The sequence below is a fragment of the Pungitius pungitius genome, chromosome 9 (genome assembly GCF_949316345.1).
Source record: "Pungitius pungitius chromosome 9, fPunPun2.1, whole genome shotgun sequence".
Classification (NCBI taxonomy): Eukaryota; Metazoa; Chordata; class Actinopteri; order Perciformes; family Gasterosteidae; genus Pungitius; species Pungitius pungitius.
In genome coordinates this window covers 11,927,377-11,955,162 of record NC_084908.1, presented here as the reverse complement: position 1 = coordinate 11,955,162, position 27,786 = coordinate 11,927,377, and the positions used below count along the sequence as shown (strand labels likewise).

Sequence of the window (27,786 nt, the reverse complement as noted above, 5' to 3'; positions counted from 1 at the left end):
CCATGGCCTTTTCACCACTGCACTGTGCTCAGCGACAACCTCACCCATTAATGGTTGAGTGTGAGAGTGAGAGTGCCGTGGGTGGGATATGACCAATCCACCTGTAGACATTTCAAATTTGATTTGGCATTCATAAAAAGGACACTTGGGTGGTTTGGGATAGCGGTGGGCCCACACATGGTTTTGTAAAACCAAGTGCTGCTACTGCAATCTTTTTTGGCTTAAAAAAAAAAAAGTTTAGTTCGTTTTTTCAAACTAGTCTTTTCTGACCATTGAAAAAAAAACTTCAATCAAAGCTGTTATTTAGCTTTGCACAAAAAACTTTTTTTGGGTTCCCGAAAATGTCATTTATGAAATCACGTCCGACAGTTATTGTGAGAGAACATTAATCACCATGATTTTTTATTTAGCCCCCGCTTCATGGTGCGCTTGCGTATGTCATTTGATGAAATAATTGTAACTCGCAAAACAGACGGGCTTCTCAGCAGGAACACTAAAGTATTTTTGTATGACCAATACATGTATTCCAAATGCTATATATACACACTTGTAAGGAAACAGCTAGGGGGGAACAGTGGTGCATGAAACCTTCCTGCATGGCGACAATGGCTTTGCTATGGCTAGTCAATATTGTCCTTAATGTATTATTTTCTACTTGAGCTCTGCATATGTATCAGTAGAAGACTTTTGCCATCTCATGAAAAAGGCTTTTTTATGTCGGCCACAGCAAAGACGTTCTCTAAAGCAAAACAGTGTGGATTATGTAGGCACAACAGTACATAAACATTTATTAGATTTCAATACTTTACTAGTTAGATCAATGGTCAATGAACAATTCTTGTTCTCCCTTTAGATGGATTTTTTCACAGTATGTCAAAGCTTCATTCATTGATTTACTGACCACAAAAGGGCAGAAAGAAAACCCGAGAAACTTACAGGTATCCTAAATTCACCATGTCATGTCTACATTTGAGCAAACAGATGCCTACTATAATATCCAGAAGACACATGTTTCTGTCCACCTGACAACTGATTTTTAGCTAGTTAAATTAAAGTCAGTGGGTCATCTTCTTTTATCATCTTATGATTATAAGGCAGATAGATACTACAGATGTTAACTCTAAAACATTTAAACATTTTTACTTACTAAAATAAAAGTGACTATGTGTTTAAATCTGAACAAGGTTGTGCACTGATGCAACTGTGATGAATAAAAAGGTGACAGAACAAACCCCAAAACATACAGCGTGGGTTGAGAACCGTGTCAAAAGTTTCACCTTTTTAAATGGCACCGTATAGACGGATGGAAACAATGTAGATCGTGTAACTATGTGGCAACCATCCAACTCACCCATTTCATTGCGGCAGTTCAATGGTAATTATAGATTTGGCTTCCATGTCAGCAGTGGCAATTATTCCTGTAACAATCTCTCAAACATCCAACGTCCAGGCATCATTTGAAACATATCAAAACTCTTCTTAATACCTATCCCGCAACATCATTTCTTATATTTTAACCGACACAGAAATTGCCTTCGAAGGCAGAGCGAGCTGAAAAGTCTGTCGTTTCATTCTTTAAATGATTAAAAAGTGTGTCTGAGACCTGTAAAAAGATGTCACATATCTGCTTCCAGTCATGCCTCCTTTAGAGTGGTCAAGTGACCAATGCAGACATTGGAAAGCAGAGACTGGACCTCGTTTCGCTTATTGGACTCTGAATGGGGCCAGTTGTGAGTGGTGTGCTGAAGTGTGGGTGCACTATTTGCAGATCCATCCCTCTCAAGGACAAAAAGACCATGATGGTGTTCTTGCGGAACAATCACAAAAGACATTTGGCAAAGACAAAATGTCATTCAAAATGCATTTAGCTCCTGGCGGCAAGTGCTGAAAACCTTTGCACTTCATTTTAAATAACTTGGTCTCAAAGAAAGAGTTTCTGTTATTTATTTCTTCAGTGACAAAATTAAAAGATTTCTGAGCTTTGGAAAATTGTTAAAAATGCAGCTTTCAAACAGCCAGTTGCACTAAAGTGTTCAGTGTGACTGTCACTGTGAGGGTTCTCATGGTAAAAAGAAAGAAGGCAGCAGAGAAGCCCGGGAAAACGGTACATTAGCTAAGAAAAATACGCACAGAAACAAATGACTGGAAAACACACAATAAACAATGTTAATGTTGCTAAAGTCCCTAATGCAATCGTACTAACTCTTGTGTTTCATCCTTCCACCATAATAGGTCTCGCTTACATTTCATACATTGTCATATTCAGAGTGTAGCATATTCATAAGCAGAGGTGGGATCAAGTCACTGTTAGGCAAGTCACAAGCAAGTCTCAAGTCATTGCCCTCGAGTCCCGAGTCCAGTCAAGTCAAAGACGAAGCAAGTCCCAAGTCGAGTCACAAGTCACAGCCAACAAGTCTCAAGTCGAGTCACAAGTCGTACCATTTTAGTTTCGAGTCATTTCGAGTCATTTTATTATAGTGGGGACGGGGAACCCTGGGTGATGGTGCGCTGCCTCACAGACCTAGACTACGAAGGGAAGGGTAATGGTGGATGGACTGTGACTGTGTTATAGTACTGTAACGCTCACCCCAATGCTGCAGCGTAAATAAGGAGGCGATGACTGGCTTGCAACTCCGGTGCATTTATTTATATAAAACAACTCAACTTCGGTCACTGTTGGCCGTCACCACGCCGAACGAACACTTCCGCATACACGGCCCCCCAAAACTCGGGTTGTCTCGCGTAACTACAGCTGGTAACAAAGCATAACGTGAACACATGCAACATCTGCATAACTGATTAACTAATAACTTTAACTCAGCTCATTACACTACTTTAAAACGGACGTTGACATAATGTTGGCGAGGATTTCCATCGGAGTCTGAATCCGGGTTCAAAAATCCCGATTTTTGTAACCATGAACGAGCTGTCTCGTTGATACGGTCAAATGGACTGCAGTGATTGGATGTTGTGCAGGCAGCGCGCACTCTCGCATACAGGTAGCGCATATTTTTTTGACAGATGCAGATAAACAGCGCGGCGCGGTGGTGTGAAAATGTTTTCCCCCAGTTTTCATGGGAAGTAGCAAGTCTTCTCGAGTCAAAAGGCTCGAGTCCAAGTCAAGTCACGAGTCATCGGTGTTCAAGTCCAAGTCGAGTTGCAAGTCTTTGTAAGTTTTGTCGAGTCGAGTCTCAAGTCATCAAATTCATGACTCGAGTCTGACTCGAGTCCAAGTCACATGACTCGAGTCCACACCTCTGTTCATAAGCATTCGTTTACATTGAAGTGAGTACTTGTGATGTCACCAGGGGGACATTGGGCCATATTACTGTACAGAGTGGGTTGTTGGTGCAAATTATTGTTTTAATGATTTTAGCATGGTTTGTTTTATTAGCATTTTTGCTTTCTTTTTTTTACCCGCCATATGTTGGACTCCATTTTTAACCCACATTTAAGCAGATTGCACCTAGAGGGACTTGATTGGCTGGCCAACAACGTTGCAGGAAGACAGGGTGGTTAGTAGTAGTTAATTATAACCCATTTAGCAGTAAATGAGTGCATTTCATACCATTACTAGCTCAGTGCTATTCTTTAAAGGCTTTGGGATGAAACCGTGTGATGTGTTAAGTTAGATGATCCTTACTAAAATGTACTCCTTCACATAAGACAAAGAGTTTGTTTCTATCATCAGGATAATGAGCAGCCAACAGAGGACCCATCAGTTTCAGTTTTATTGCTCTGTTAAACCAAGTCTGCAAGGACACAATTTGATTTTTCCGCGAGTGCGCTTCTAGAATACTAATAACGACATAGAAAACGTTTTTTCTCCTTGCTCGGTGCAAGTTCAGCCTGAAGCACAGGGCCTAGCTCCTAATGTATTTCCATGCATCTTCCTGTCCAGTTTCCCTGCTCAGCACTCATGACTCATTGGGAGTGAGCTCGGGTTGCCCCGCAATTCACCCCAAATACAAGAACATAAAACGTTGCTGACAGGAAACACAATTCCTTCCAACATAATCCACATTGAATGCATTTCAACCCGAAGCGTAATACAGAAAAGAACAATGCAGCAGCATACAGCGTACGTTTGAGGAGACAGGGTTGACAACACCCATCCACTCACAGACAAAATCCAGCACTCTCCTTCCATGCAGCCATCTGAGCAGCAGGAGGACAAAACAACACAGCCTCAGCTTATGGATCAGTGTTCTTACTCCCTTATTCAGCACGTTTAGGATTCAATATACTAACCAGAGAGATTCACAGAGATTCCTTTAATGCATCCCATGTCCGTTGACCCCCGAGGCCCTGCTACTGTGGCCCTCTCCTCGAGGAGTCCAGCTAGCGATGAAGACGAGGCGCTGAGCTAAGGTCCCAAACAGTTCGCCTCCCATATGCAACTGGTTGCTCTCAAACTTGTTAGGACCAGAGCAATAGTAAAGTCATTGTGTCCTTGAGTTTACCAGATGAGGTTGTACTCTAACCACGCTCAGGAGCAGCTCTTTTATTTAAAAATGGTTTATCTCATCTAAACTAAAGAATATCAAAATGGAAAAAAAACTGCATACTCCCCATATTTTTGTATTGATCTTAACCCCTAAATAATAACCACACATTTATAAAAACTCTCCTGCAATCTGAATAATGTTGGTCTCACGCAGCACTATGGATTTCGATTTATTTAAATGTCCTCCTACCTCTATGAAGTTATTGTTTCCATATTATATTCCCGTTCTTTTGTGTTACTGTCAGGCCCATATTAAACCTGAAACATAAACTTCCATTGACTACATCTAAAAAATCTTTAAAAAGCCAAATGAGTTTTCATGGCACTTCAAATCTACAGTTTCATGAAGGTTTAAACACAATGTTAAAACTCGCCTACATTATTTGGTAATATGGATGAATACTAATAGTAGTACCTGACTCCTCAACTACAGCATGTTGTGACTAAATTTCTGCGAGTTTACGACATAATATGTAATTCATTTATGCCCTCTAGAACGACACACAGAAGGTTTTCTGATCTGTATGCTATCGGCTTGGCAACACAATTTGTCTGCGCGTTCCAAACAAATCACTCCTTTGGCTCATTCTTTAAAACAAATCAATAGACTGGTCCAGCAATCAGTACCTCCTCATATAAGGTGAGACCTCCATTGCACAAGCATCTACATTAAACTAATCAAGTTTTCAAACTCATTTACTCAGAAACCATTGAGGAAATTGTGCTACATCTACAAGCTGCTCCATTTGCAAGGCATCAGCTGCACGGAGAGGGAATTAGGTTGTTTCCAAAACAACTGCTGTTATTTGCCAGTAAATGCAATTTAGATGCAAGTAAACGGCAATCACGAGCCAATTTCAAACCAAATGGATTTCCGAGTAAAATCACTGAAAAACGCTGCTTTCTAGGACAGATGACACTTTAGGCAAATTCTTTGAGTTAAAGCTCTGTGTGATAACTCACAAATGGATCTAAAGCGTCAATACATTCAAGCATTGAATTTTGCATAACACCTTTCTTAAGTACTGCAAAAAAAATTCAATGACTTGTTTCTTCACCAAAATGCACCTCAGACAAGTAAACTTTCCACATGAATATAAGGAGTTGTCTGAAAAAATGTTCCACTACAGCATTGTGGAACTCTTTCCTTTTTTTGTTTATCTCGAAGTTTAACATTTCAAAAAAGAAGGATGATTTTGCATTACCAGCTCTTGCAGTGATGATTCTATTTACAATTTAAAAATTGAGTAATCATTATGAAAACCACACACAAGGATGACATGAACTTTTGTTTGCTTGAAAGGTAAATTGCATTATTACATTACATTATACTGCTGCTTGCATTAAATTAAACATGCTGCCAACCGTTTTGTTAAGAGTATTTTGTTTTGAAAGTCACACATGTGACTTGTTAACATAAATAAATACATTTAATTAAATGTATTAATTGTTGAGGATGGGGCATTGTCACCTGACATTAGAGTAAGCCATACGTTAGTTATGAAAATGGATGAATGCAAAATGGGGCCGTACTCAATGACTCTCACTCGGAGAGCTTCTAACATAGCTTTGAAATTTCAATTAACGAGGGTCAGTTTAGGAGTGATTTTGGAAACTTTTTGGAAACTTTTCAAAACAACTGAGAGCAAGAAAGGAAAATAGACATTTGACCCACTGTCTTAAAATCATGCAATTGGTCCATCTGAAAATGAAAAAAAAAATGAAAACTTGATGGATAATGAGTTTATAATGGACAGTGATAGAGAGACACTGTATGTTGCAACTAAATGTATACTAGACCAGAGTTTATTAAGGGTCCACAATACATTAATCCCTTTGATTACATCAAATGTTGGAGATGTCGTAACAACATAATTGTATTTTTATGTAACTCACCACATCCATTAGTGTAAAATATCTGCCTCCTATGGTCTTCTCACAAACATGTAGCTGCTAGAGTACCTCAAACTTTGTGGAAACGCCACAGTTCGATGCCCCTTGTATGTCGTGCAAGGCTCACATTAAAATATTTGCTTTTTACATTCCTTCACTCAAATCAAGTGTTTCTGGGGCTCCTAAAGCGGTTGCCGCTGAGGTACAACATTCTTTTCAGGGCCGTTACTCATGAACAGCTTCTTAGACACTTCTTTCCAAACATTGTTTTGTAGACGACTTTAGTTCTTAATTCCTCGCTCTTCTGTCACACATAGAAGCTCTGGCATTTCTGTGTCCGTCGGCCTTCTTGCGGCACACTTCATGTGTCTTGTCATAGCAGCAGGGGGAGTAGTGTAGCTGATAACATTAATGATGGCTCTGTTCATATTAGGAGCATTGCTATGGCCTTGAAACTGGAATACTTTAATGGATGGGAGCTATTCTTTATGTCCTTAATTAAACCTATGTTTGGAAGGTGCGCAGAGAAAGCTCCAGCATGTCTAGACGTTCAAACCAGGAGAACAAACACTAGCGTATCAAGCAAACGTTTCACTTGTTAAAACGCAGACAACAACCGATCCCCATTAATAATAGCCAGCTGTCGACGAAGCGAGTGGTTAGGTGGACTCTCCGAGGTCGAGCTTTCGGCCCTTTCGACTCACATGGTTTAAAGGTTTTCCATAAAATAAATAAAACATAGACCAAAATGAACAACCAGCAGGTGTCTTCAATCCAGCTAATTCAGAACACCACGAGGCATGAGACAAATGGCTGATTTTGTAAGTACCTTTTAAAAAACCATAAAGCTATTTGAAGTAGATATAAACAGTGTCCTATAAACATGTCTGTCACACCCACTAACAAAATGTGTAATTAAAGGCTACTCATGGGGATGCCGTTTTTTGAGATCCACTAAGACATGAATGTTTATTTACAAATGGCTAGTCAGGTTCCAAGTTATGCTGGTTTATAGACTGATGACACGTGTGATATTAACTTGACATGTTGGTCCGGTGGATTCAAAATATGAGAATCCTCTTTAATGAATTCACGAGGCAACTCTGGCCATACTGAAGTCTACTTTTAGTCAATATAGTCTGTTAGAAAGAATACAATGATATTTCTCCCAAATGTGAGTCCTTATTTTTTATTTACTTTTGATTTTATTTGTTATATAATTCAAGTGTCAGCTAATGGAATCATTTTATATGATTTAAGATGTTGTTATAATGGAAATGCTATTGACATTGTTTGTAATCCCTCACAAGCACAGTTTGTATTGCAGTCTGTGTTTTGTAGAGATAAAACTGGGGCAACCACAACAAAATAATACTGTTTTGGTTTGAAATGGTTGGAAGAAGTAAAGTAAACGGGTGGGTTTTTACTAGCAGCTGCGCTCAGAGACATTGAAAGATTTATGCTATTTTCCTCCTGAGCCGCTGTGGTGGGTAAGAGGCTCTTCTTAAAGAGACTGAGCTGCCAAGTGGTCTGACACAGACCAGCAGACCGGCACTTCTAAGACGTGCACTAGGCATTGGACGTGAGAGCCCTGCAGCAACGGCCTTATTTAGTGACGCGTATCCTTGCTTCATCTTTAGAGTAAAATAGCACTTCTTCTTTCCTTTTTCCAACTCAATGAGCAGTGGGTTCAGTATGGACTGATTTGTTATATATATATATATATATATATTCATTCATATAAATGGATATACTGTATACTCTCATGACAGTGCAACCTAAATGGACCAGACTGTACTATAAAACAGTTGAGACACACTGCATTATTTACCTTCACCTTGAGTGTAACATAATGGTTTAATACAACCATGATGAATAATTGAACAACCCCTGGTTTTATATGTTTTGGAAATTCCAAACCTTTTAGATTAGCATATCTGAAAGGATTAGGTCTGAACATCCCCTTTTTCCTAATAAACAATACTTTTTAAAACTAAATTGATGTGGCTATGTAGTTTTGTTAAATTACACTAATTGAATGTATTAGTTGAGTTAAATCACGTGTAATCCACTGTGTAAATTGTATGTTGAGTCTCTCTCTCTCTCTCAGCTTTTCGTCACTTGCTTCAGCGACATCTCACATCGCACATGTTGCCGACATATTCCCACAAAGCTTGGATAACATAACAGAAAATATGTCTGAAACAGTTACATTGTCAACTCTAACTGATATTATCACACTGTGGCTGCCTGTTGTGTTTATCATCATCTTCATTTTGAGCTTGTATAAATTATCTTATTCTGATGACGCGTTTGGGACCATTTAAAAAAATACTGAAATAAGAAAAGGAAGAAATCAAGTTCATCTCAAAGATGGTTGTTGGGTGACTGTTGCCTGGTTACTTGGCTTTGGTTACTTGGCTGAGGCCAAGGTGCATACAAGTCTATCGGGAAGCTAAGCGCTCAATGCTCAAAGCAACACTTTCCACGCTGTAATAGTGTTTGAGGATGAGGGGAAATCATCACATCACAGCAGTGTGGCAAAGGAAGAAAGACTGGTAACTGCCATTTTGCCAAGTTTGTGTTTCTTACAGCTACATTTGTGTACAAGTGTTTCACTTCACTTGTACACAATCTATCCTGCAAAGAAGACATCAGCAATGAAGCTATTATTGAGGAAATACATTACCACCAACAAATGAAAAAATTATCAGATTGAGTGGGAAAGTCAGTTAATATTGTCTATAACAATTTGTTCCAACTGTTGTGGTGTGCAATAATAATATTATAATTCGTTTTTAAGGAAAAACTAACTCCAGAATCCTATTTTAAATCAAGTCAAATGGAGAAAATGTATTAAAGCAATGACATCAAAATAGTTTATTCATTGGTTGTATGAGCAAAGAAATGAGACTAAAATCCGAATGAACAATTTATCTTTTATAGACAGAGCAAACAATACGGTCACCACTTGAAAGAGATCGAGGCACATATTGTACTGTACGTTCAAAACAAAGCACATAAAAGTATACAGAGTAACATTAAAACAGATTAATCACCACATATTAATAGTCAACCAACTTTAACACAAGGATTTCAGACGATACCTTAGAAATGAATGGCACTGAAATGCACTACTTGTTTTTCACATTCTTGAGTAAATACTTTCATGGAGTCTTTTGACATTCAGAACTGTTGGTAAGAATAATTAATGACTATCTATATTATGTTTTGATGGTTGTAATTCTATGTCAATCCAGAAGATTTGAGACCAAACTTTTGTTGAAACACATGTATCTGCTATCACTAAAGGCTACAAGGAGGACACTGCCGACATTGTTTTTTGTTTTTTTTGCAATATCTTTAAAGAATGAGAATAACTTTTGATGAAAGAACAAACAGCAACTACTGTCACACTAGTTCCTAGCAGTGGGAATTTACTGGTCTTATGGTACATATTATACTGCCAGAGTATGGTTCACCTCATCATAGTACAAAAGCAAGGATTTAAATAAAGATTAAACACAGGGAAACAGCACAAAGGAAATACTGAAACACCAACAACTGCGAAAGCAACCGTCTCGCTTGCTCATAATGCCCTGCGTGAAGGCAATTAAAAGACGGATACTCAAGTGTAAAACCGAGGTTGCACTTCAATGTGCAGCTTCCTTTGTTTTTTTTCCTTCATTAGTCTCAGCGCGAGTCACGAGTTGGTTTTTCGTTTTTCTCCCAATCTGCTCATTCTCCAGCAGCCTTTTAATCAGCGGGCTACAAGTACTGGATTTGGCCTCCAGCTTACTTTTGGTTTCACAAAGCCTTTTCCTCACAGCCATTACATAAGTGAAAGCCAAACCCAATTACAATACTTTCAGTGCCAAAGCCAAGGCAACATATTGAACCAAATGGGGTTCAATAAACAGCTGTTCCATCGGCCACCTTCTCGTTCGTGGCTTCAGGGGGAAATGGATGCAGAGTGCATCATCTGCGTCACATGAAGTCGCCACTTATTACTCAGATATGAAAATGTAATTAAAACCACCATGGTGTTTTTCTCAAATTATCTCGGCTGTGAGATGGTCTCGCGCTCAGCGAATCTCCAAGCAGAACTGATTAATTTAGACATCAATCATTTTAACTGTGGTAAAATAATGGATGGGTTAATTAAACAACAGCACACTGGCTGCATTTAAGTAATGGAACAGCTACTTTCAGTACGTGATTAATGCAAAGGGATCGCTTTTGAACTTATATTTTGAAATTATATGTTTAACAGGTTCAGAACAAACCCCAAACTTCAGTGTCTCAAGGCAATGTGGATCTTTCCCAAAGCAGATGTTGGTTTCACCAACTGGTAATTTACAACGGGATCATTTCCGCTATCATGTATTTCGAGAGGTATCAACGACTAAAAACACTAACACTGTAGTCCCCCCGTGCGTGAGGATGGGTGAACCTTCTCTCTCTATGTGGAATTTTCAATCAACAATGCTTTGTGAATTGTGACTCTGGCCCTTTGAACAGCGTGCAATCCGTTTTTTTTGTGAAAGAGCCCCCAGCTCCACGCAGATCTCTCTGTAACAAAACAATACGAGACACAGTGTTTGGGCTGGAATAACCTGTGATGCATGCTGTATTTGCTTTGGTTAGGGTTAGCATATCTAAGCTGCTATACTCGTCATAGTGAAGATTTACCACAGCTGCTTAAATACATTTAAGCGTGAATGTAGGCAACAAGGGGAACAAGCATTCAATTTAAAATGAATTTGGTTGACACTGTGTCTCAGCTGATAACGAAATCATGTCTAAATAAACCAAACATCTGTCCCCTCATTTGTGTGTTTTTTTTTTGCATGCACATGTCTCTAAAAACACCCTTTAAGAGAAATCCTCTGGTTGGACGCGTGGAACCTCTCCGTTCTGCGCCTTTGCAACGTCGTCGCCGCACCCGCCGATCTCCGCGTGGCGAGACGTGATGTAGCTTCTCTTTCTGGCCGACAGGGACAGCTTCCTTCCTCCGGAGCCGCCGTTGCCCACAGTCGGGTTGCAAACCGACACCACGGAGGTGTCCATTCGTGACAGCGTGTACACGCTGCTGCTCTGGCGGGTGGGATGCAGACGCGTGGAGCGTAGTTCCAACTCGTCGTAGCTGGACACCTGGATGAACGGGCACCAGCGGAACGCTCGCTTGAAGCCGGCTCGAAACCTGGTGCCACATCAAGGAGGCGGGTTGGGAGGGTTTCAAATCCCGGGGCAGGTGTTGTGTTTGCAAAATAAAAGGAGAAGAACATTTAAACGTTGAAAAAAAACCAAAACATTTTTAGATGGTCACAGCACACTGTCGTAACCGACCTGCTGTTGAGGCAGCAGTAGATGATGGGGTTGTACATGGTGGAGCTCATCGCCAGCCACAGCACCGACAGGTAAACCTGCTGGATGTACTTCCACTTTCTCAGTCCCTTGTTGAGGCCGGTCACAATGAAGTAGATGTGATAGGGCAGCCAGCAGAGGGCAAAGGTCACCACCACGATGATCATCATCTTTACCACCTGCGAGAGAAAGAGTGAGCGAAAAGCAAAAGGAAAGGAAGACTGCGGTGCTGGAAAACAGCCATAATAACATTTAGGCGGTTAAATATGAGGCACGGCCTTTCAGTCTGCTTCTGGATTACTGTTTATGGTTATATAGTACCTGGTACTGCAGGGAGAAACAGCACTAACGGCAGCACGTTCTTGTTCCCTCAGTCTTACAACAACTTTTACCATTTCACTATGCATCTCTCTCTCTTCTGCTGTGCTACATGCTACGTGGCTCTTCAGAGGACGGCTGGGGCACGCTACCAGACACAAAACAGACATCATTGAGTCCCTCCTGGAATCCAAACAGAAGTCCTGGCACCTCACGCTTGAAACGCAAGTTTATGACACACGAGACAGGTACAAGACAGGTTGTAAATTATGTGAGGTGGCTGCAGTCAGTCGGTGGCTTGTATATTCACAAAAAGACACAGGTCGAGCTTGCAAGTGGTGTGATCAGACTAACAGATATAAGTGGGTGTTATTGGCGCGATGGCGGTTCAGTCAGATGGGAAATAATTGGTTTCCAAAAAACATCCCGGACTATCCAAAATTAAACTAAATTTTATAGTTTTTTTTAGCAAAAAATATATTCTCCCTTTTTGTTGTGTGTATCATGTGAAACAAAAAGTCAGCATTGACAGATTTCAATGTTACTTTTCACATAGAGCTCAAAAATTAAAGTTAAGTAACTTAAAGTTAAGTAACTTAAGTTTAAAGCCAAACCAAAATATTTTACTAAACCTGACCAAGGAATTGCGTTCATGTTTCTTTTCAATCCACACATTTGGGTGTACTGTGTCCTTAATTTCGGGAGAAAACACTTTTCTCTGTAACTGTAATTGCAAATAAAATTCGGGGATATAGTGAGCCCAGTTACAGTGATCAAAAACCTTTGCACCCTTATAAGAATGACCTTTGAGTCATTCTTATACAAATGCTGTTACATTAAGTTGCTTAGTAGTCTTAGTCAAGTGGATTGAGAACATCTGGTCATAAAATGCCCCAAAAATGAACGATGCTCCTCTCAGCAGCATGGAGACCACCGGCTGCCTGAGACACATGTCAAATCTGTCTGTGTAATTAGTTTGTACTCATGCATTGATATATAAAAATGTTAATTATATGATAATTAGCAAGAGAAATATATATATATTTTTACAAAAACAATCTTCTTATAATGATCAACAGACATGATTTCTATAACAGCTTGCCAATTAAACTGAGACTGTCAGTTAATATATTATAAACAAGCATTTAAACTGGTCAAGACATATGAAAACCCAGGCACGGGATCCATCATTTTGGGCACAATTATAGAAAGACAAAACCCGTAGTCTCTTCCCCACAGAGCTAAATAAACATGCTGAAAGTATATCCTTCAAAGCACAGGGGATTAAGGGGCGCTCAAGCAGTGGTTTATATAAACAGTCCTTTCCCGGACTGACGCCTTTTATACATATGGAATAACGAGAATGTGAGAGAAAATATTTTCAACATATTTTTCTGCATTGTGTTCATGTTATATAATATTGTTGATGGCCACAGTATGTCTGTAAACTCAAGTGAGCTCTCTCATTCAAACAACCTGTTGAATAAGCCTGACTGGTGCATACAAGGAGCCAATACAAGCTCCATACAAAATTTGTTTGAGTAAAGCGTATAGTTTGCAGTATTTGTTACAGCGTGACATTCATAAGACAGACAATGAGGTCACGTAGGAATATTCCACATTGAAATGCAATCTTCCTCCAAATCATGATTAGGATAGCCTGATTATAAGGACGGGAAACCAGAGCTTGTCTGCATTCTTGCTTGTAGGGGGCCACATATCCAAAAAGCAAAATGTATTTAATGTATCGTAGACAACTAAACATGGTAAAAATGGAAGTTACCTTTTATTCAATTCAAGAATGTAAAAAACGTTTAGGCGATTTCCAATGTGAGGCTTGAACTGTCCGACCAAATGTGTAGGGGTTTGATACAGATGGAAGGTATTTAAGTATTAATGGGTGCAAATAGAATATACAACAATAACTAAAACAAGAAGAGGAATAGAAGTATTATTAAGAATAATGGAAATGAAAAGGGAAGGGGGGGGGGTCTCCTTGTTTTACGTGAACAGTAAGCTTCACATCAACAGGATAGATAAATCTAAACTCTTCCTCAGTCATAGCTCTGAATATTCTGGTACAATGCACTGTTTTTCTGTCATTGCCACGAGTTACGACATTCAAGTCACTGAGGTCATCTGGTTCTGACCTATCAAAAATATCAAGCATTGTCTCCAAAATAAGAGAAGCAGCTTTCTATTCTCATGCCACGTGAGCTGGACACTCCTACAAGAGGATTTCCAGCAATTTCCTTTTTCAAAAATGAACATGTAACCTTTTTATTTTGTGAGGTAAACACCTGAAGACTATATTCTATTTTTCTCTCTTTATATATTTCAATAATTTTAACCATCATATATATTTTGATTACATATAATACAACAAGAGTACATGCTTTAAATGCTTTTGTGTCAAACTATGCTACCTTGGGAAATCATTTTAAGGAAGGAATACTTCATGGAAAATAATTATTAAAAAAATTCTAATATTAGTGTAGCTCCAGATTGCTTACAAGGCACCACGTCGTGGATTGGGCTTCCTGCCCATAGTATCACGAGTCTAACTATAGCTGTTGAGGGTCAGATGTGATGCTATTCCTCCCTACAGGAAGCTCCCGTTGTTGAAGGTGCAGCGGCAATCTATGTATAGGACGTGGCTGCAAATGTTGAGCGAGTCCAGTTGTTGCAGTGTTTGTGTTAAGAGCATCAACAGACTGCCTCAGTAAGCCATCTGATTCTTCTCTTATTTGTTTTCCTGCACGCGACCATTACCTGTTCCTCCTGAATGTACAACGGAAAGAGGGTGGAAAGAGAGTATTGTTTGTCTAGAGACCATTTAAATCTCCCAACTAACTCACAGAGATTGTCCAGAAGGTTATTATGTGGTGAAATGTAAGCTGGGAGTACATCATCATTTTGAGGGGATCTTCTTGATGGTCTCCTGGTGAAAATTTTAAAAGTGCAGCAATACATTTTTCCTTTTTTCATGGGTTGATTTTTTGTTTAATTGGGAATAAATAAAATTCACACTTGCATAACTATGAGAAAAAAGTTCCTTTTTTAAACATTTCAAAAGTAGGTAAGGAGGTCTTCTATTTCTTCTACCATCCTTCCATGTGAAACTAAGTGATTCTCTCTCCGTCTCAAATTGAATTTTCCTGATGCAGAAGTAAACTAAAAGACAAACAAGAGAAGAAAGGTCTAACTAAGGAAACCTCACGATCGAAATGTTGTACTTCCCACATATGCAATCAGGGCACCTATCCAAATCACTAAGAGAGAGAATCTTTTTCTGTTTGAGGGACAGATACGGGGAAGAGTAGGTGACCTATTTCCTGCAATACCACTGTAGTTTACTCAGATTCCTGCTCTGTGACATTTTAGTATATCATATGTTGTAGTTTTATAGGTTTAAAGTTTACCCTGCAGGTTACTTTCTAGGTGTGCTGGAAGAGAAGAATGTATTGGTTGCAGTCCCACAATCCATTCATTCCTAGATTACATGATAACGAGTACTGTTTTTCCAAGATTACCTTCAGATTTGAAGTTTAGTAGGACAGTGACCTTCCAGTCAAGTTTCTGACTCCTGAGAAAGTGGCAAACCAAGCTTTACCCTTCCTAAAGCCGTTATACTTGTTCCTCTTAGCACGGTTTCAGTTGGGTTCCTATTTACTATGTAAATAGGTTACAATGTGGTAAACTGGCAGTACATCATCATTTTGAGGTGGTCTCTTTAAAGGTGACAAATTTAAAAACGCAGGAATACATTTTTACTTTTTTCATAGGTTGATTTTTTTTTAATTGGGAATTAAAATTCACACATAACAAAAAAACAGTTCCTTTTTAAACATTTCAAAAGGAGATAAGGAGGGTTTTTTTTTTCCATCCTCCGGGACAGAATGAGAGAACTAAGTGATTCTCTCTTCGTCTCAAATTGAATTTTCCTGATGCAGAAGTAATCTAGAAGACAAACAAGAGAAGAAAGGTCTAACCGAGGGAAGCTCACGATCGAAATGTTGTACTTCCCACATATGCAATCAGGGCACCAATCCAAACCACTAAGAGAGAGAATCTTTCTCTGTTTGAGGGACAGATACGGGGAAGAGTAGGTGACCTATTTCCTGCAATACCACTGTAGTTTACTCAGATTCCTGCTCTGTCACTTTTTAGTTTATTACATGTTTAGTAGGTTTTAAGGTTACCATGCAGGTTACTTTCTAGGTGTGCTGGAAGAGAAGAATGTATTGATTGCAGTCCCACAATCCATTCATTCCAAGATTAAATGCCAGTGAAAGATTAAAGATGCTGAAGTAAATTACTAAAAGTAAGTGCTAGGACATTTTTTTTATTGGTTTGTAGCACGAAAAAAGTTTGTTCTTAGTAATCACGTTGACTCTTGCCAATTAGAGAGGTTACACAAACAAACATATAGGATCATACAGGATTGTTTGATTAGGGAAACCAAAATACACTTTGGGTCAAATTAAAACAAAATTTGTAGAATAGAAAGAAGAATGCATAATTTTTTTGTTCTATAAAAATAAAAACCAATTAATAAACATAAGATATAAACTACTGTGTGGAAGTACGTTTCGATTTAATATGTGCAGATGAAGGGACCCTTTGATGGTTTTCATTCCTTTATTAAATTTTAAAGTTCGACACAAACAGGCTCAGACGGACCAGAGAGATGAAGCGATGGATAAAGAAAGACGAAAGGAATTTCCCTGCCTTTTATCCCCCACAGCTGAATTCAGTTAACCATCACCTATATTTAAGCCATTCAGTCACTCAATCCATGTCATCTTTTCCATCATCAAGCCAGCAGTGTTCCTAGAGTTCCTTGTGCTATTTTGGTGTTCTTGTTTTTGTTTCCAGGCCTTTTGCTTTCTCCTTCTCCAGCATGTCAGGTCTGCTTGTCCCTGTGCAACTTTTGATTTGTTTTGTAAAGTAGAGTTTTTGGCTAGTAAAAGATCCTGAACCTGGGGAAAAGTATTTTTGTTGTCGGTTAATTCCTCTGCGCTTTAGCCTCAGTCCTGATCCCTTCCAACTTTGATCTTTCATGATTGATGAACTACACAGCCAGGTTGGAAAAAATACACAAAGAGAAAACGTATAATTTAACAGGAATACTTTGCTAATGGACTGTACCAAAAGGCCACCAGAGCAGGAAAACAGTTTGTATCGCACAGTTAATATACACTCACCGGCCACTTTATTAGGTACCCCATGCTAGTAACGGGTTGGACCCCCTTTTGCCTTCAGAACTGCCTCAATTCTTCGTGGCATAGATTCAACAAGGTGCTGGAAGCATTCCTCAGGGAGTTTGGTCCATATTGACATGATGGCATCACACAGTTGCCGCAGATTTGTCGGCTGCACATCCATGATGCGAATCTCCCGTTCCACCACATCCCAAAGATGCTCTATTGGATTGAGATCTGGTGATTGTGGAGGCCATTTGAGTACAGCGAACTCATTGTCATGTTCAAGAAACCAGTCTGAGATGATTCCAGCTTTATGACATGGCGCCTTATCCTGCTGAAAGTAGCCATCAGAAGTTGGGTACATTGTGGTCATAAAGGGATGGACATGGTCAGCAACAATACTCAGGTAGGCTGTGGCGTTGCAACGATGCTCAATTGGTACCAAGGGGCCCAAAGAGTGCCAAGAAAATATTCCCCACACCATGACACCACCACCACCAGCCTGAACCGTTGATACAAGGCAGGATGGATCCATGCTTTCATGTTGTAGACGCCAAATTCTGACCCTACCATCCGAATGTCGCAGCAGAAATCGAGACTCATCAGACCAGGCAACGTTTTTCCAATCTTCTATTGTCCAATTTCGATGAGCTTGTGCAAATTGTAGCCTCAGTTTCCTGTTCTTAGCTGAAAGGAGTGGCACCCAGTGTGGTCTTCTGCTGCTGTAGCCCATCTGCCTCAAAGTTGGACGTACTGTGCGTTCAGAGATGCTCTTATGCCCACCTTGGTTGTAACGGGTGGTTATTTGAGTCACTGTTGCCCTTCTATCAGCTCGAACCAGTCTGGCCATTCTCCTCTGACCTCTGGCATCAGAAAATCCCAGTAGATTAGCAGTTTCTGAAATACTCAGACCAGCCCTTCTGGCACCAACAATCATGCCACGTTCAAAGTCACTCAAATCACCTTTCTTCCCCATACTGATGCTCGGTTTGAACTGCAGGAGATTGTCTTGACAATGTCTACATGCCTAAATGCACTGAGTTGCCGCCATGTGATTGGCTGCTTAGAAATTAAGTGTTAACGAGCAGTTGGACAGGTGTACCTATTAAAGTGGCCGGTGAGTGTATACGGTAACCAGGGACACTTCTTCGCATTATGGGGTTTCCTCTGTCATCACCATGGCCAGGAGACCGGCACGGCCTTTCATTTGCCTGGCACCAAGGCACCTTTTCAGGACGTCGGTGTGTGTGAACGTATGATTGTGAGAGTGAATGGTCTCTGTGACAGCAGCTGTCACCTGCCCACCCGTTCGCTTGCCCGATGTTAGCTGTGATTGACTCCAGCCACCCCCCCCACACACACACACACACACACGCGCCCGCAACCCTCTTTGGATAAGCGCTATAGAAGACGACTCATTGCGGATTCGGGGTTACAATTCGACAACAATGCAACTAGACTGTTGAGTGAAAAGAGGGACATATAATACTTCCGCTTTACCCATAACTTAATAATAATTAATGGCTGCATGAAATAGAACGTCAGCTCAAAAAAAAGAAGTTTCATACCCGAATTCTGAAATTGTCCTGCGCAATATGTTAGTTACATAACGAAAGGTTTTCTCTGTTTATGTGCAATCCTCGGGCCGTTGCGACGTGTTGGTACGATTTTGGAGAGGGTTGATGATTCATACATTGAGTGATGGTACATTTTGTTTGTTATCTGTGATATCACTGTCAGCTATAAACTATTGTAACACATAACTAATTTTCAGATAGGATATAATGCTCTGCAGATTACGTTTTTTATTTTGACTAAATTAATCTGCAACATATTCACTACAATATACTGTTTTTCATTTGTTTTCTGTGCCTTTTTTTAATTTACCATTCAAATGCATTGCAAGAAAGTATAGGAAAGTGTGAGTGCAGAAAATACTTTTGTACACCAATGGCTTGAACATGTTCCAGCAGCAGCAGACCTTTGTGAGGGTGTGAAAAAGACAAACATGCAGTTTCTTGCTTAAGACAATCACTAGTGTTAAGCCAGAATGCAGGCGTCCATGTGACGGACCGGAGGCACTCAGCCTCAAAAGGAATTGTGTCTGCTTGGTGAATGACCTTTAAAAAATAGCTTCTTTAGTGTTTATCATTATAAATCGAGGACCCCTACACATGTCTCTCTTATGACAGACTGTTCTTTTGTCAGAATAAGAACTGTCAATTTATCTCTGCAAGTTTCAAATATACACACAGATTTCTCTTTTTAGAAGACAAGAAAAGTGCATACTTTTTTTAGCTACATTTTTCCAAAGCTTTCTGTGGTTTGAATCCTTTTTATACTTCATTTAGTTAAATTTGGAATATTACTATGAATAATTTTGAGATTTTATTTCTACTGAACTTTTTTAATGGAATTTTAATTTCAGTTGTTGACTTCATACATAGGTTGATACAACTAGCAAGGCTACTTCAACATGAGTCTAAATTAATCATGAATTGATCTAGATTGATTTAGATAAACCTGTGATAAAGGACACACACTAGACAGAGAAATACTTGTTTTTGTACAAATGTATCACTTTCTGCTGTTCAAATTCACTCTATTAATGCAGTGAACTTTGCCACTGCCATACCATCTACAAAAAGCAAATTACTCCATCAATCCTGTCTAAGGGTTGGCAGCTTCTTTTGAAGATGCAACCATCACAGTTCAATTCACTTCCCCTTAGGGAGGTTCTACTTATCATGGATGAAGCAGTACTGCTCCATAAAAGGGTCAGTTAATCTTCACCTTTGACTGCCAACTCAATACAAAAGAATGCACGCTTCTGTGAGTACGGCATGGATAGAAAAAAGCGTTATCTGCAATTATCATGGCAGGAGCACAGAGCAGAGTGGCAGTCATGAGCCAGGCAGTGGTGCAGGCATAGATACAACAAAAGAGACAGGGAAGCAATTACGACAACTAGCACACACACCAACACAGGAAGAGTAACCCCCTGCTATTTCAATCCTCTGGAATACTGTGAAGAGATCCTTCATATCATTTTGCTGAGCTTCTCAAATGGAGGTTTTCATTTTATTGTATAACTTCCACATTTATTAGATCAGAAAAATGGCTTGACATACCTGTATTTGAATGTCCGATTACATGCTAGTAGTTTAACGTACTGTACACGAGGACAGCTTTGGAATGCTACTGCTAATTCAACTTCACAGAAAAAAAGCTAAAGCTAAATGGTTGCACTGACCCTGGCTGTGCCACACAATAAATCTTTTTATTTGCTATTCATGCTGCATTTGGGATTTATTTGAATGTATTGCTCTTTCTTGACCTTGTTGTCTGCTGCAACATGTATTTTCTCCTACGTGGTCATTTTTTATTGCAACGCTGTCGATGTTAAAACGTGTCTTGAATGAGTCCACGAGACAAAAACTGCGGACAAACTCATAAGGCCTCGAGACACTGTTGGGTTTCAGAGCTTGTTTGTGTTGGTGAACAAAGACTTGATTGAGGACAAGTGACAACCACAAAGGTTGTGTTCTGTGGAATTAAGGTTTTCCTCCCTGAAATGTGAACCTGCTGCACACACATTCAGAAGGAAAACCATCCTCTTTTTCCTGTTTCTTCTTTTTATCAATCAATGCAAAGTGCTGTTGTCCCTTTTAAGTGTACGATTTATAGAATATTTTTTTATTACCAAAACAATCTGATCATCTTTTTCCTATTCCCATTTATAGAAGTCATATAACAATAACCTAGACTCCAAGGCTGCTGTAAGGCAAAGCATTATAAACTCCTTCCTTGTTATCTAACTTTAATTTAAAAACCATGTTCATGATTGGGCCATCCCGGTGCACCTCTGAATTCTTGGAGGCAGGGCCCACCGTTTCTGCTCAAGCATGCTTACCTTCCTTTTAGCCCTAAGCTGTCCGTGATAGTTATCTGATGAGTCTCCTGGGATCTCCCCTCCCCACAGAGTCACCCCCACGATGGTGTAGTTGATGCCCATCACCACTAGGGGCAGCACGTAGACCAGACCTGTGACCATGATATGATACCTAGGAAGAAACAATGAGGACAGGCAGAAGAGACTTTATATATAAATTAGGGCTGTCAAAAATAGCGCGTTAACGGCGTTAATTAGCTGTTTGTTGTTAATTACGTCAATTTTTTTGACGCATTTCACGCATGCGCAGTGTGACAAATTTTTTTCAGGTCCGGAAAGAACCTCTTCTTCTAGGGAATGCACTTCATCCTATACAACACATTACTGCCACCTGCAGGCATACGTCAGGCCGTCAGGTTCAGCAAGTCGTTTGCGCCAGAGACCCGCACCCCCCCCCCCTCCCCCCGGTTCTCGCGCAGCGGAACAGAGAAGAAGAAAAGCTCCGCCCAGCAGAGCTTTGCTAAGAAAAATAAATAAAGAGCAGCGCTGAGATAGAGGAAAGACCATCGGAGAGACCCGTAATACTGTTCTGAAACATGCGGAGGAAGAGAAGCCAATGCGATGTAAATCCTCCCGGGTATGGAGATATTTCACACTGAAATGGGGGTGGTAGCGAATTTCTTTGCAGCGCCAGTCGTTCTAATCGCCGCGCTTGACTTTAAGGTGTAACCTTTATTATTGTTCGGTCTGAAACGGCGCGCCCAGTGACGGGTGGTGCAGCAATATTGTTGTTCGGGTGGAAATCGGGAGAAAGGTCGGTCCGGGAGATTTTCGGGAGGGGCTTTGAAACATCGGGAGGGTTGACATGTCTGGTCATGTCTGGTCATCGCAGCCCTGAACCATCAGGAGCACAAACTCACAGCAGAGTGGGATAAACTGCAGAGGCTCGAGACCCTTCTAGAGCCATGCAGGGAAATCAGTCTGTAACTTATCAAATAACATTGATTTGATTATTTTCTGGAATGAATTAAAAAATCAAATATCAATAACATGTATTTATGTAAAAAAAAATAATTATGATAATAATAATGATAATTATGTATCTGTGTCCTGTTATTTATCTTTATTATGCATTTCAGAAAGAAAAAATGGTTAGGATTCAGGTGATTAATCATGATTAATCCACTGAAAATTCTGATTAATTTGATTAAAATTTTTAATCATTTGACAGCCCTAATATAAATACATATTTGAACTATTTAAACTCTATACTATATAAGAAAGTGTTCCTCACATGAAGGGGTCGTCGGCCTTGCGGGGCCAGGCCACGTAGCAGACGGTCTTGTGGGGGAGAGTCAGGGTGGTGGAGAAGTAGCACAGAGGAAAGGCCAGAACCACGGCCAGACTCCAGATACAGACGATGACTCCGGTGGTGGCCTTCGCCGACAGGCGAGGCTTCAGGGGATGGATGATGGCCATGTACCTGCAGGTCAGAGGTCAAAATGTTGTGTTTTAAGCTTTAACAAATAATTCAATGATTAATTGACAAATAGCAACATTTCCACTTACTAGTGCATTTTCCCTCTAACTTTTTGGCAGTTTACTCTTTAAGTTTGGGAAGTTTCATGCAGCTGTATAAAAAGCTCCTTCAGTCAGTGTCTGCTTCACCGGCCGTGAGTGAAGGCGACATATTGCAGTCCCTTTTGCCTGCTGCTGTCAGACTGAACAATCAACGCTGCTCTTAGTAGACCAAATATAATTGGTCTGGCTGAATTGGTATTCAGCCGAGTGCAATGTCAACATCAATATGTGCAATAATGTGAATTCAGTTTCAGTTATAGTTTTCTTTTTGTTTTGCTTTTTGTAATGCTTCTTATTATTGGAAATGGAGTATTTATTTATGTTGATTATTTATGTTGTTTTTAATTGGTTTTTCTATATTTGCTATTTATTTGAATATCATATTCACTAAACATTAAAAATATAAGTTTGTGGTCTCAAAAAGTTTTTAGTCTTCTTCAATTCCACACGATATTCATTTAGGGTCCAATGTAACGTATATAGACGATAAAGCGATCTGTACGGTAGTACGTAGCTACTTTGTGATTGACGACTCACTATCGCTACCAGGGCCACATGCAGCGTCTCTGTCACTTCTCCCCAGTCCAAATACTGTCACTTCCTAAAAAACCAAGATAGGGACTGCACAAATGTCAAACTTGCTCAAATGCTCAAAAACAGCAGTCTACAAAACCGAAGGCTGCAACAGAAATATATATTTGGAAGCACTGTTGTATGTGATGACCTTGGAAGAGAATTTTCCGGCTTTCTACATTTAACTTTTTTTTCTGACCGAGCCGTAAAAGAACGACCCGCTAACACTGTGGTGTTTGATTTTCAAGGAATCTTATCTGGGAAATTAAAAGCTGATTCATTGAGAAAAGCTGTGATCAGATTTCGTTTGAGTCACACAGCGACGATGCCCTGTGTGCTCACCAATAATTGCTTGGCTCTTTTTCTGTGTCCCACTGATCTGTTTGGCACTGTTTGAATAGAACATCAGATGTCCAATCAAGTATGTGCCAGCATTGGCGTTATTTGGGTATCCAACGGTGGCTGATATCACAGACTTGTAACCGCTCAACAACAACCGCGATGGTTGAATAACACGATGACACAGTAAGCCAAGTACACACATCAACACACATCTACAGGAGCGCCGGCGTCGTCAATCAACAGAGTCATCACAGAAACAAATTTCTAAAAGATTTTACACCTTCCTTTGCTTTTGGTTCGACCTGGAAGTGTGCTGTGACTCGAGCTGCGTGAGAGCTTTTCTGGGGAGTCTGGGGGCCACGTCTGGGGGCCACGTCACCGAGGTGAGACGACACCAACTAAAACGTTTACTTTATCATCGCCGGGTTTTTAACGAGCAGAGATTACCCGGCATGAAGTAGATGTCGAAGATCTCGATGTCGAAGTGTTGGCTCAGAGGAAAGGAGTTTGTTTAATGTTTAAGTTCACAGCGTCTCAGAAATACTTAAACACCACTGGTGTAGTTTAAACAAATTCACGTTTTAAATGCAAATGACTGCTGCTACAGGTCTGAACCACTTGATAATTTGTCCTTGTACGCGAGACAAAAGTCCAAATAACAGGCAATTGGTTAATGTATCAAGTTTAGAATCACTTGCGAAAGGTAATTAATAACAAGTGTGTTTAGTGGAGAGGTTCTTGAAGGAGGCCCATTATTTCTGGAGGAGCTGTTGAAATATTAAGAACTTACTTTTTGCTGCTGAAGCTTAATGCATCCTACAAATCGAAATCTCAAATAGGCCGAATGAAACCAACATCAAAACGAGTTTGAAATGGGCTGAAATAGCACTTTATATCCTCAGTGAAGTGTTCACGTACTGAATACCACTGCTGTTGAAAACCCAATGATGTGTCTGTGTTCTACAAAGCCTCGGGAAAAAGCCCAAGCTGTGTAACCACAAAAAGCCCCGGCTTAGCCAGTCACCTTTCCTGCAAACACACTCGGTACAGAGTTAACAGGAATGATGAATTCACTGCCGATCGCGAACTGTGGCCTCCTGCCATTTAAAGACATGTGAGCAGAGGCCGCTACATGCCGGGGTTACGAAATGCACGACCCGAGGTTACATCTGCATCGCGTAGGTCACGCCGATGTTCTCTTTCTCAGTACAGCGTTGACTGAATCAAACAGACACCGGAGAACCAAAAATATACACTCATGGAGGTTGCTGTAGAGGAGCCAAAATAAGCAGGGCCTCAAGTAGAGCACTGCTCCCTACGTGTGTGTCAAGGAAAGAGCCTCATAAAACATCTCACTCTGTGACATTGTGCACTGGCCGAGGATACATTGTGGCCGCATGCAGCTTCTCCACGCATTTTAGTTTTCATTATGTTCGCCCAGCGGCCGCTTCCTTCTTCGGGTCTAATCCTTTTATTCAAACATTATGACGGTCCACTTGTCAGTATCAAAGTGTGCCTAATAGCTAGACTACATTGTTACTGGAAACAACAAGGGCAGGGAAACGGAGAAAGAGATGGAGGGACGAGAAGAATGAAGTGTGAAGGAGCAAAGACGATGTATCATATGCATTTGAGAGCATAATAACATGGAAGGGGGCGGGGGTATGTTTCCACAAAGAGCTGCATTGCAGACTGTTCGACTTCACTTTGTGATTAATTGAGATTGAAATATAAAAACTAATGTGTGGAACACAGTCATGGTGGAAGGGATGGCCTCCCGCTGGGCCTTTTCTAAATGCAAATAACAAACATGTAACCATTGGCCACCACTGGGAGCTGAAATAAACATTTCCTTTAATCAGCAGGGGGGAATCTACCCTCGTGAAATAACGTGGGAACAACGCCTTTAATGCCATCAAACTGATGAGACTCCATCAGTAAATTGTTATGAGCATGACGACACACACTAAAACAACCAATAAGCTGTTCAAGCATTGTCTAATGGACTGTTTTTAGCTATAAAAACTGATTTGAGTTTAATGTCTGTGATGACATTTTCCAGTCACAGAGATAATCACAAACAAGATTCCCAAAACAAAATGAAGCACTTGAGATGAAATAGTTTCCATTAAGGACTATGTGGGTTGAATCATGTATCTGCATAGTTACTTTCACCCCAATGGATTTATTGCTTTTCCAATGTTTTTTAATGTTAATAAGAATCTAAAAATCATTTAACAAAAAAAAAAAAAAACCTACTCCCTTGGTTAAAAAACGAACCACAATAGCTGATCACCTACAGGTAAACATATTCCACAAACCCACCTGTCAACAGCTATCGCGGTCATGGAGTAGATGCTTGCGAACACGGACGTGACCGGGAAGAAGTTGTGGAATTTGCAGTACGCCTTCCCGAAGTACCAATCCCCGTGGGTGGCGTAGATAAAGTTGACCAAAGTGTTCAACGCCGCCATTGACGCGTCCGAAAACGCCAAGTTTAACAGAAAGTAGTTCGTCACCGTCCTCATGCGCTTGTGGGCCAGGATGATCCATATCACGATGAGGTTCCCAAACACCGCCACCGCCAGCACGGAGCTGTAGGCTACGGACCAGAGAGCGACTTGCAACGGCGGCTGCACGAACTGGTTGGTGTAGTTCGCCGTTATGTTGGATCCGTTATGGGGAGCAGCCATCCTGTGTTTTCTCCCCCCCCCCCTACCACCACCACCACACCCAACCCCTTAGTTGTGGTGAATGGTCGTTTCACGAGTCTGATCCACTCGCCGAGGTGCAAAAGCTCCAAGGGTGAGAGAGGATCGCGTCTGTGTGCCACGGCGCGCAACTCGGGCGCAACACCCTCCCCAAAGAGCATCCAAAGAGTTCCGCGCGTGTCACCACCATGCGGTGAAAGGTCTACAAACACGAATGCGTTGAAAGCAAGTATCCTCCAGCGCCTGTTCCATGTGGGCGTGAGCGCACAGCCTCTCTCCTCCAGCACCCTACAGCAGCAACAGGCAGGGGGCCGTGCGCACCCCAGTGACGCACAAGTGGCGCACACGGTCAAAGAGATTGATCAATTGTTGTGGCTGCGGGGATAAACTTCCATGAACAACAGATGAACCACGGCAGTGGCCCATCTACAGTAATCAGCAGGCACACCGCGTGTGGAACAACAACACCCTCCTCCTGAGGAGTTTTCCATCTCTGTTCAACGCTGTGAGCGTCTTAGTGCTTAAATCCTCCCTGTGCACCACAGACAAAATGTTTATACAACCCACTCACCAAATGACTGTGACTTTGCCTCTTCTTGTCGCATCAATATTCACAACTAACATGCTGATGTCCCCCCCAGACATCTAACAGTTCACATCAGACCCCCGTCATCTCGTTACATAGCCTCCAGTCCTGTGGTAACCTCTACACGGGTACAATTACATGTCTTTCTATGGCTCATCAAACTCAATAAATCCAGGAATACTTTTTCACAGACAACTATGTTTTTCACTAGTGTCCAACAACATATTCCTAGAAATGATATGATATTGTGGGAGGTCTAAAGGTTGCAAATCACAGTTGATTGTATTTTCCTCCTATCTTAATTTGTATGTATCTTTATATTTGTATTTATCTGTCAGTGTGACATCAGCCCTCTAAACTACGAAGTTGAAAACAATTAGTGGGAGTCAGCATGGTATGTGATGCTGTATTGTAATTCAAGTGGTCTGTCACAAGACAATTTCAATTCACTGGGCCTCACTGGAGAAGAGCACATGGATTTCTGGGTATTTCTCTCTCCTGTCCATGAAAATGTATTATGCTGCAGCCGTTTTCATAACATAATAAAAAGAAACGCTGCATTTTACACACTAACTGAAAAAACAACACATTTTTGGTGAGCAATTATTTACTATACAAATTTACATGAAATATTAAAATGTATATGACAGTAGCGGTAGGTTTGATAATTCAGGGGAGTTGTTAAAACCTGTACTCTAATAATAAAAAAGATCCCTGCATCATCACAAGATCCTGTCAAAATGAATGATGTAGGGATTTAAATGAAGATTAAAGCAGCCTACGTGAACCAAATGAGTGTTTTGCTACAC

At 40.6% G+C, this 27,786-nt stretch overlaps 1 protein-coding gene across 1 annotated transcript; it reads right to left on the bottom strand.

Annotated features, from left to right (window-relative positions):
• Positions 1-9,265: 9,265 nt before the first annotated feature.
• tacr3a (tachykinin receptor 3a) lies at positions 9,266-26,378 on the bottom strand. Its single transcript, XM_037472954.2, has 5 exons — positions 26,006-26,378; positions 22,479-22,667; positions 21,206-21,356; positions 11,750-11,946; positions 9,266-11,603 (listed from the first exon to the last, which is right to left on the bottom strand). The coding sequence occupies exons 1-5, from the start codon at positions 26,371-26,373 to the stop codon at positions 11,276-11,278; spliced, it is 1,233 nt and encodes a 410-aa protein (XP_037328851.2). The 5' UTR covers positions 26,374-26,378; the 3' UTR covers positions 9,266-11,275.
• Positions 26,379-27,786: the final 1,408 nt, after the last annotated feature.